Source organism: Sinocyclocheilus rhinocerous, unplaced genomic scaffold (genome assembly GCF_001515625.1).
Source record: "Sinocyclocheilus rhinocerous isolate Xijiao unplaced genomic scaffold, SAMN03320098_v1.1 scaffold5213, whole genome shotgun sequence".
NCBI lineage: Eukaryota > Metazoa > Chordata > Actinopteri > Cypriniformes > Cyprinidae > Sinocyclocheilus > Sinocyclocheilus rhinocerous.
In genome coordinates, this window is record NW_015631592.1 from 84,127 (window position 1) to 95,280 (window position 11,154).

At 37.8% G+C, this 11,154-nt stretch overlaps 1 protein-coding gene across 1 annotated transcript in view; it reads left to right on the top strand.

Moving 5' to 3' along the window:
• Positions 1–11,154, top strand: part of LOC107741783 (glutamate receptor ionotropic, kainate 3-like) — a 125,613-nt gene that overhangs the window by 81,095 nt on the left and 33,364 nt on the right. Inside the window, exons 8-9 of the mRNA XM_016554567.1 lie at positions 1,468–1,545; positions 6,246–6,359. Coding sequence (XP_016410053.1) covers positions 1,468–1,545; positions 6,246–6,359 — 192 coding nt within the window. The remainder of the gene's footprint in view (positions 1–1,467; positions 1,546–6,245; positions 6,360–11,154) is intronic.

The window sequence follows — 11,154 nt, forward strand, 5'->3', positions numbered from 1 at the left end:
TCAAATTGTACAAAAAAAATTCTGAAATTAATTGTATATATTTTTTTTAATCATATTTACTAAATTATATAATAAAAAATACTCAACATGAAAAACAAACAAAGGTTAGAATTTGCATGAACCGACTGTTACACAACGAGTACACTCATTTATCCATCCATCCATCCATCCATCTATCTATCTATTGATATATAAATATTATTTAATGCAGATTCATTTTTGTGAATTATTTACCTTGAAAAGTGTGCCTGTGGTATCTTTCTGTGAAATAAAGAACACTCGCTCTGATGTTTTCTTATCAGTGATGTTCCTATTAACTTGTGACCTAAATGTCCAAATACCTTTACCAAGTAGTCATTCGTAAATACTTTTACTACTGATAAATACTGCATCATTATTCAGAGGCAATCTTTAGTTTTAACGGTGGATGTTACCTGATAAACAATCACCATTCACCATCCATTTTAATTGCCTCATTTATGTGCAGTAGATAAGTTGATTGCAGCCAGTTTGCGTTCGTACTATTCCGGCCCTGCATTACTAAACTCACAGTGTCCCACTTTCTCATCACCGTGTGCTTCGCACGCAAATGTGCTCGTCATAATCAGCTCTTATTTCAGCTCACAAGAGAGACTTTGATTGGGACTCATAATAGGCAGATTAGAGTTGTTGAACACAGCTCTGTGGAGCGGCGCACACGAGAGAAGAGCAAAATGAGGGCCGTAGAGTTTGCGTGGAGAGCATTGTCTCTCTTTGGCATAGCAGAGAACACGCGTTCCTGTGAAATGTCCTCGCTCCTGAACAAGAACGGAGGTGTTTCATTTGGAAGAGGTTATGGAGAGGGCTGGAGATCAGTGTGTGTTGTTTGGGGGAGGAGCTCTATGCTTAGGGGATGAGGGAGGAATGGGGAGGCGGAGTTGCAATGTAATTTTTTCTGTGTCTCTAGAGATTGTTGCAAGTGAGATGGTCGTTAATTAGGACATAGGTCTTGGGGGAAGATATGTCTGAGGCACTGGGATGTAAAATGTAATTAAAAAGGAAATAGAAGCTGTGTGAGTGTGTGTGTGTGTGTGTTCTTATGAGGATGTATATTGGGGTGTGTGTGCAAGCACAAGTGTACCATGCTTGGACAAAATTCAGAACTGAAGAATTTGATGAATTTCATTAGTCCAATAAAACATAATTACATCAGAAATCATGTAATGTTTACTATGTTTCCCTATAGAAAACATTTTCCTCAACTGGTTTGATATTTTTCTCTCTTCTATTTTTTTTTCTGAAAATCTGTCTTTTTTTTTTTTTTTGTAAATTGTAATTGGAACTTCAGTTCTGCCTCCTTTGTTGATTTAAATTAAATTCAAATTGGGGAATTTAATTGGGATTCAAATAACATTCTCAATTAAATTCTGAATATTGCACAACCCTGGTGTGTTTTAATTGTTGAACCTCTCTCTTTGTTCTTTGAAGTCTCATTGGGATGGCCTGACGGGACGGCTGTGCTTCAACAGAACTACAGGTCTGCGCAACGACTTTGATCTTGACATTGTCAAAAGGCGCACTTGCTAACAACTCTAGGCAATCGATATGCCAGTGCAGTTGGGGGCCCGTCCATACCCCCGACACTGTGTGCCGCTGCAGGTGCCATATGCCCCAGGAGCCGAAACTTCCTCTCCAGAGAGCTCTCCCTCCGATGCAGTGATCAACATCTGGTTGTCGGGAGGAACAACGAAGGATATCGCTGGTACACTCTTTGAAGAGGGCCCAGAGTGTTCCTTTGGCGGCTCAATTGGTTGCGAAGCGCTAGAGGAGTGATGGTCCCCCGAGGGTTGGTTCCCTGAGGGGTTTGCCACCACTGTAAATCTCAGACTGCCCGTGCAACTGCCCGAAGTAGTCCACTCCTGGCTGCCGCCAGGACGAACACTAGATCGCGGCAGAGGCAACAGAGCCCCGCCCCCCTGGAGGAAACGGAGCCTGGCCCGCAGCGCCGAGATGGTCATCTTCCCGCAATGGGCGAACACCATCTCAGCGTGTTTAATGCCCAGACACGTGAGGCAGCGATCATGACCATCACCCGGCGCCAAGTAACGGCCGCATCCAGAAACGCATGGGTGAAACGGCATCTTTAAAAAGACGATCCATCGTCTTTACAAAGACGCACCCGCTTATTGTACTCTTTTAGAGAAATTGGCTCTTTTAGGGAAATGCTCTTTTACGTGCTGAGACGCACAGGGGAAATGGCAGTTTGCAGCATAACAGGGGGTAGTGCAGCCTGAAGTTCGCAACTTACTCAACACAGGAATGACCACCGCTGAAGCTCCGTCTGCCAACACAAAAAGCTCTCGAGAGCGCGCTAGACTTGTCACACACGAAGCAGTTTGGTAGGAGCAAAACAATGTTGCCGCTTGGCTCCGAAGCGAAAAGCTGGTATGCGTTGCACCGGATGCCTTTTTATGCTCACGCTGTGATCAGCGGCAGCTGGATGCAATCATCGCATGCCAATGTGCATTGGCTCGTTTAGTTTACACTCAAAGTGGATTGGTCTCTCTAAGCGAGATCCCAATTCGTCGGTCACCGTCATGAATGTTTACCAGTGTTTTCAGCTCGATAAAAAAAAAAATAAATAAATAAATGATTGGGGGATTTAAACACTTGAGATCTGGCAACTGCAACAACTTGTAGAGCAGGGCTGTCCAAACTCGGTCCTGGAGGGCCGGTGTCCTGAAGAGTTTAGCTCCAACCCCAATTAAACACACCTGAACCAGCTAATCAAGCTCTCACTAGGCATACTAGAAACTTGAAGGCAGGTGTGTTGTGGCAAATTGGAGCTAAACTCTGCAGGACACCGGCCCTCCAGGACCGAGATTGGGCACCCCTGTTGTAGAGGCATGTTACAAATTTAAATAACAAATTCAAATGAACTGTTTTCAGGATAAATAACTGATTACATGAAAGAAAACAGTCTGGCTGTATTACACTTTTATTTGAGCAGAAACTCCAGCTTACATGTTAGCCTTTTTGGTCTTTTCAGGTCGTATGTATTTTTTTCCCCATAATGTAGACCGAGTATGGGACCATGGTTGCCAGGTTAGGAAAATTAAGTAAACCAATGGGCAGAAAATGTATCAATTTTATGAAAAATAAAGAGCTCTGATTGGGGGACTTAAAGGCTTGACATCTGGCAACCCACAACCATGAAATCTTGTGGAGGCTTGTTACCAATGCATGATAATGCAAATTACAAATTAAAATGAAACATTTTAGGGATAACCAGCGGGCACATATTGCAAACAATTAATATACTGCTTAAACTGAGAGAGGCAGGAATCATGATCACAAATAAAATACGATTCATTGTGCAGCTCTACTGCACCAAACATCTCCACAAAACCTGTACTTTATCACCAACTCAAATTCAGTTGCACATACATGTAAGATGATAAAATCCATATGTTTCTCTGTAGGGAAATCTAATGCAATTTCCAGTGACATGTACAGATTTATCTTAGTATACCACACATGTAACATTTTCTAGTAGACATTCAGAGAAAAAAAAAGGATATTAATCTGCATTTTAGATTTGAATAAGTAGGTTTTGAGAAGGCCAAGAAAGTCTCCTGTCGGCAGTGTGAATAAATAATCGTGCCTTCCCCTGATAATCACTTTTAATGAACTGAGTTAATTGCAGTCAATTTGCAATAATGGAACATCACCCTATAAAGTGGCGTAGCATATAATTTCAAACGTGCATCCCCTGAATTTGCACAATCTGTAACTAATACATGTGTCAAGTCATATGCATATGTTAGGTTTTGCATCAGGTGAGAGGTGTTATCGGGTGATTTTTGCACCTGCGTGACTCTCTTGTGGCTTTATGAATATGAGAGCAGTAGTGGTGGTGCAGGAGAGGGAATTGCCGCACTCCCTCAGACAGAGATGGATACGGACAGCTATGAGGCCATTTGTAGTAATGATTTGTTGAGGAGTGACTGAACAATATGCAGGACTTCCTTTTTTCTCGCTGCAGGGGATTGTTTGTGCAAAACTAGCTTAATTTGCTCAGATTTGTTATGTGCTGATATTAGAGGGATTATTCACAGTACAACTATTTCAACTCCCTCTGCAGTCTGCCTCTTACTGTGTGTATGTTTGCTGTGTATTTGTGTATGAACCGTAATTAATTGTAAGCATTTTTCGTTTCTAATATCCCTCTGTAACGGGGCTGACGAGACGTGAGACGTGCGGATCCATGTGCGAGCTTTATTAAAACAGAAGAGGTCCCTCGAGACATATAGAACACTCAGGTTAAAATAGATTCATTGACTGATAATCAACTGGACTGGTCTCACTGCAGAGTTAAACAAATTAGCTTGCAAGAAATATTGACCAATATCTCTTGTCTTGAGTATAGTTTTATGATATATTTGGATAGTTTGGATAAGGTACGACCAGTTAATACAATACTTATACAAATTTATATTTAATAATATACACAGATAAAGTGTAAAAGATAAAGTGATAAAGATAAATTTTAAAGTGGAAGTGAAGCTCTCGGTCAAGCTTACATTATTTAGTAAAGTGATTTACACATTAATTAAAAAATGTATAACAAACATGATTAATGTAACCATTTTATAGAAAAAAAGGGATGTTTTGTTATAGCTTTTGGAGCAAGGTCACTGCCATCTTGCAGTACCACAGCGTGTGACGTCAACAACGTTGGTTCGCTCCATTGGCCAGTTAAGCATTTCTTTACTTTTTGAACACACACTTGTTTAAATGGAGGAAGACGAACTTAAAAGGACCGTTAAGCCCATAATAAGCGCAAATGCTTATGCATGTGAGCCGATATGGCGTGGGGACTAAGTTGTGAATCTGCACTGGTTTGGGGTGAAGAGCGGTTCAGAAACAGATTGCATTTACATGGATACTTGTCAAAACAGCCATTCTGACATAATGTTCTGTGCATTTGCTCAAGCAGACAAGAAAGAGGACTCAGTTTGGTACTCACGTGCAGTCCGAGCCGAGCGCTTTTTATGTGTGTGCGCAAAGAAACAATCTGTCAGCGCGTGAGTACCACATTGAAATCTCGTTGATTTGAATAGCTTAAAACGCTTTAATGTTTAAACTGACAAGGCTTAAGAAACGTGAAAATGATAAAGCAGCACTAGCCTGATCATTCAGATAGGTGATTAGTTAAACTACATTCCCTTAACAGCAGGTAAATTTGCAGGTGAATATAAAATATGTTACATACACTACTGGTGAACGAGACAGTGTAATGCAAATATGTCTGAAAGGTCTGACATAACAAGATGCCACATGAACAATACTGTATGAAGCGTTGTTTGTTTACATCACGTTGCGTTATGAAAACAGTGTTAGGGATACAGTGATCAAAACTGATATAGATAGGTGATATTGATATAGATATTGTATATGTTGAATATTCAACCAAATTATGGTGAAAACCAAAACATTTGTGTTAAAATAACGTTTGTGTGTTCAAAAAGTAAAGAAATGCTTATATATTACTTAACTGGCCAATGGAGCGAACCAACCCTGTGACGTCACACGATGTGGTACTGCAAGATGGCAGCGACCTTGCTCCAAAAGCTATAACAAAACATCCCAGAAACCTTTTTCCCAAGTACGCAAACATAGCCTTGAACATGCAAAATTCATGCAACATGCAATTCAGAAACATTAGAACTCATTCAGAAGCATAGATCTCATGTAATGGTGTTAAGTGTATGTTTAGACATTTTTACTGGAAAACAATACCAAAATAATGATTAGGATAAAGATCTTTTTACAGTGCAACTTAGAAATGAACCAACTAGTGGCGTGTTTATAGTTGATGCTAAATTTTAATCAGGAATAGTTGATCACCAGAAAAAAAAAAAAAGTAACACCTTTACAATGTTATCAGATTATAATTCATACCATATGTTCTGCTTTTTCCTTTGTTCAACATTTTCTTTCCGCAAAATTGAATTGAAAAGCAATCTTCTTTGGTGCAATTGCCCTTCCTCTATGTTAATATATTCAGAGTGTATGCAAGGGCCTAGCTACTCATGAGCCCAAGCACAGACCTATTGGCATAAAAACAGAAGAGCCAATCAACTAATGCTTCTGGATGAGCTCAGCACAGGGCTGCTAATGCAGTCAGATGGGCTATTGCGATGTGGATGGGTCACACAGGTAAGTGAAACATGCTCTGACTACATAAATTTCATCTTTTCTAGGTGGGGAAGTGGAGTACATCTGGGGGGCTGAACATCACTGAGGTCTCCAGGCAGAACGGCATGAACATCACTGACTCGCTTTCCAACCGCTCACTGGTCATCACCACCATCCTGGTAAGGTCATCGAGAGGCTATGTGTGAAGGAGAGCGCTCTTTCTCTCTCCAGCTTTATCATTCTGCATCTAATTTACTCTTTATCCAAATTTCACTATCTTTTCTAGTGTGCTTTACCTTGTTTTAGGTCAGCATATGGGCTGATTTTCAAGTAATGAAACGCACATGCTCCAGATTCTCATTTCCTCTCACAGAAATGCCAAATAGCTCTGTCCCTTTCAGTGTCTCAGTCCTTGAAATAAATTGACCTGGCTGAATCAACAGCACAAGATGTCTTCCCCTGTTTGAAACAAAGTTTGAGGCTCAACCATCTCCCATGACTGCTTTAGTAAGTAATTCTGAATTGAAGACAGTACCAGCTCTCAACACAGTTTGCCTATTTGAAATAGGAAATGTAACTTAGTACAATTCATATTTAAATTAATTTTCATTATTTTTATTTTCCTCCTGTACATGGAAGTGAGCATTCGAGGTAGCCCCAGGTGCTACTACTTGCAATGTGATTCATCAAAAGTCATAAGTCTTTCTTATGAATTTTGATGAATGAAAAGAAAAAAAAAATCTAAATTATGAATATGGAGATATATTAGTTCAAACATGATTTTTATTTATTTTTTTTATCTGTTTGCACTGTAACTTGACATGAAGTCTTGAGGCCCGTTCACACCATGGAGGGTAAAATACCATAATATAAGCATAAAAATACCATAATATGTTTGCAGATATAGGAGACATGCAAAGTTTACATACTGTACTTGTTTATCCAAAAAAAAAAAAAAAACAATGCTACAGCCAGGTAATCTATTTTGAAATGTGTGATCCATGTCGGAATCTCTGTTTTTGTTTTGGACTCTGTGACTCCGCCCACTGCCAGTTTACCCAAAAATATGTCGACACCCGAGTTGTCAGTTGGCAACACAGTGTATTGCAGCCATTGGAAGCCAGCAAATGAACTGTGTTAGAAATTGCATTCTACCTGACCTAAAATTCCTCTGTGTCCATCTAAAAATCTTCATGACCGGAGAAATATTCACTTGTTGCCTTCCACTGTAAAACACGTTCTTTCCTGATGTGTGTCCTCAAACTGGCAACCCGCATGAGCATTTAAAGAGCTCTAGCATTAAAAGGGGCAGACATGAGAGTAGCTTATAATTTGGTGGCCTTTTGGTGGAAGATGGTGCTAGAAAAAAAACAAACAAACAATGTTTTATTAAAACACATTTTATACCAACTATTAAAACATAGCACATACTGGTCTTATTTGTGAAATGGTTTAGTGCAGACTGTGGTAGACAATGTCTAGGCATATGCTAAATGGGGAAAAAGCAATATATATGTGGAAGTAACTTATTGTCGGTGAATATGCAAGACTTCCATTTCTTTTGTCTCTATAGGTGAATAACTAGAGGAATAACAAAGAGCAGGAAATGGTAAAACTATTTGCCCTACAAACGACAGTAATGCGTTTATGATTATGATAGTAATTTAAAATAACATGATAACAAATATCAGTTTGCAACAGCAAGCAGCATAACAGGTTTTGTTCAACTAAAATACCTGGATACGAATGACACCAAGCTTGTGAATTGTGAATTCAAGTCACAAATGGCTGTGCCCATGCTTAGGTTAAGGTGGATAGAAGTATAAAGTATGTTATGTGAAATCAGGACACTGTCAAATAAAATGTCACCATTGTTACTTGCTTAATTTGATTGAACATTATGATTGACAGCCCTAAAAATAGGTAATAAGCTTGAACGGCTAACCCTTGCACAGGTACTTAAAAAATTCAATCAGCGCACTTATTGGATAATGCCACTGACCCATTCTAATTTGGTTTCTCTCCATAGGATATTTACTATAGACATGTGGCCTTAACTTATACAAGCAGATGCATGCTGGGTGAAATTATGCTTTACCCAATGTCATTTGCCAGATAATAGCACAAATGACACGTCTTAAAATAAATGTGTGCCCATTCAACACTGCATTCTCACAGATGCCCCGAGGGCTGCATTTATGCATGTCGCAGGAATGTTTCGGGATTTTGTGGTACTGACAGCAGCATCTGTGGACTTATTTTGGACAGGCAGATGAGTTATCAACAGGGATAAACACTGTCATTAAATGTGGATTGAGCTGCAAGGCTATAATTATGAGTTAAGGTCTTGATAGGATATAATCAGAGATTTTCTAGTACCATGCAGTGGTCCTGGGTATTGTTATCTTAAGATAGTAACCACGTATTTATTTATTTATTTATTTATTTGTTTATTTATTTGTTTGTTTGTTTGTTTGTTTGTTTGTTTATTTATTTATTTTTAAGGCATTAAATAGGGCTATTGAATAAGGGTCACTTTAAAGTGACACGATTTTGAATACAAATGAAGAATAGCGCATCACACATAACAATTATGACAAATGGAAATTATGATGTAACATCCTGAAGGCTCACTGACAACAACTTCTTTCAGAAAAAAATGCAAACAGGTGCTGAGATTGCCAACGTCTAATTTGTGGACCTTGGAATATAATATGATCATATGATTGCATCAGCTGACAATTAAGAAGCCCAAAACTTTTGTCTGATGTCATCGCTCAAATGATGGAGACATCATTTAACACTTCCTTGCTATGATTTAACAGATTGTTTCATACTTCAGTCTATGTAACTGCTTAATTTCTGCCACTGCTCATACAGGAAAAGAGGGAGAAGGTATTAAAAGAAAAAAAAAAAAGAACCTTAGGTAATTTTACAGATTGGGGGCTTAGAACAGATGGTAACTGTTATAGATGATTTATTTTTTTTGGCCACACAAACTTTTTGATCGAGATAATTGGACAACTTGTACAGAGTTTTGTTTCATTCTACATCCGTTCAATCCATGGCTCATGGTTTCATCTAAAACAGGCTGACACCTAAAAAGTCTTAAAAAGTCAAAATGTTTTATATTAAAAATATATCAATAACTTTATTTTCTGATTAGATGTGTTGCATGTCAACAACTTATGATACCTACCTATAGCTTAATTGTTCTTATATATTTGTATGGGGACTGGGGCTAGTTTAACTCCAATGAATATTCCCCAGTCAGTGCATTTTTGTATTTTTTTTTATAGGCACATATTAAAGATGCTTATATTATAGATACTTATTAGATGAAATATTATTGACAGACAAAATAACAATTAATAAAAAAAAAAAACTGATTATTTGTGACAAACTTTGACAGTAAACAATATCTAATGATATAAAGCAATTCATAAAAAAAATGGAAATTGATGTGGGATACAGTTTAGGGACATATTTGGTCTTATGGTTAGGTTTAAATGTGGGTTTAGGTGTAGTTGTAGGGTAATTACAGATGTAACTACATAAATTATAGATGTAATTACAGGAAGGTATTTTCAATATGAGTACAATGTAAAAAAAAACATGTATGTACACAATAACTGCATTGTATCAAATGATTAATTTAAATGTAAGTGCATAATAGTTAGAGACACTTAATATAAAGTGGGTCCGAATTTGTGTAATGGGACTATTTATGTAATTGACTCACACTCAATACTGTTACTGAGAGTGCTGACATAGCCCTTGTGAAAATTCTCTTGTATGGCAACTAATCCTGGTCTCTCAAATAAATAGTTTATTTTACAGACTTTTCAGAGTGCACAGATCTCCGATCTTGACAGATCCCACTTTAAATATTGTTCACAACACTCTAAAGCATCTATTATTATTAAGAAGCCTGGACAGGGCATATAATTGCAATGAAACAGATTCTCCAATTCAGTTCAAGGATGAACGTGCATGCCATGAACGCTAGTCCTGTTTTCAGCTGCCAGCTGAATAATTTGGATTTTCTGTCTGGCTAGAATTGTGTCATTTTGTCTTTTCTGGCTAAAATTGAAAATGCTGTCAGGGATAGAAGGATGTCACAGAATGTTTGAAACACACAGATAGTGAAGGTCACCTTGAGGGAGTTTGATCAGAAGCACCGCAAGCAATAAATACAGCAATCCTGAAATAACTGTATAACTACTGGTGCTGACATAATGCTTCATTAAAACATCTTTATCTGTCTCAATTGTGAAAAATGTCACAGGTCAAGGGATCTGATTTCTCAAGGACTAATCCAATTAATTTCCTCCTCAGTAAGCCCTCAACATTACGCAGAAGCAGAAGATATGTGATATTGGGCATGCTCAGTATCCATCATGTGTTGATAGATCAGCATGTCTGAATATAAAGGTCAATGTCTGTTGCTCCCATTGCTCCTTGGCAATGCCTTGGAGGTATGGATGCTCATTTTAACTGGTTAACCGTTAACCGACCGTAAGAATTTGGACCGATTAATACAATCAGTTAAACGGTTTAAAAAGTCATTTATTATTCTTTTTTCAGTAATTTATCAAAATATTTCAAAAAGGTTTGCTGCATGGTTAAAATAGGCGCAACTTGTATAAAAAAATAGTTTTTTAGAGAAAAAAATAAGTCGAGTATAAGTTGCATTGTATTACTACGGCATTAGGTACATTCAGAAATAGACCTAATGCCGACGTGAAATGTTTACAAACATTATAATAAACACTGTAAATATAGCTAGGCTATTTTAGTTCCCCTCACTCCACAACAAATCCTTTCAATTTAAGAGTAGCCTATTTAGAAGAGAACAATAATTAAAAATATAAGAAGCTATACATACTAGGCTACTTGTTGCACAGTTTTTTTTTTTTGTTTTCTTAATTTATTATTTAAGTAAAAATATATTTTTCGTATAGGCCTATTTAT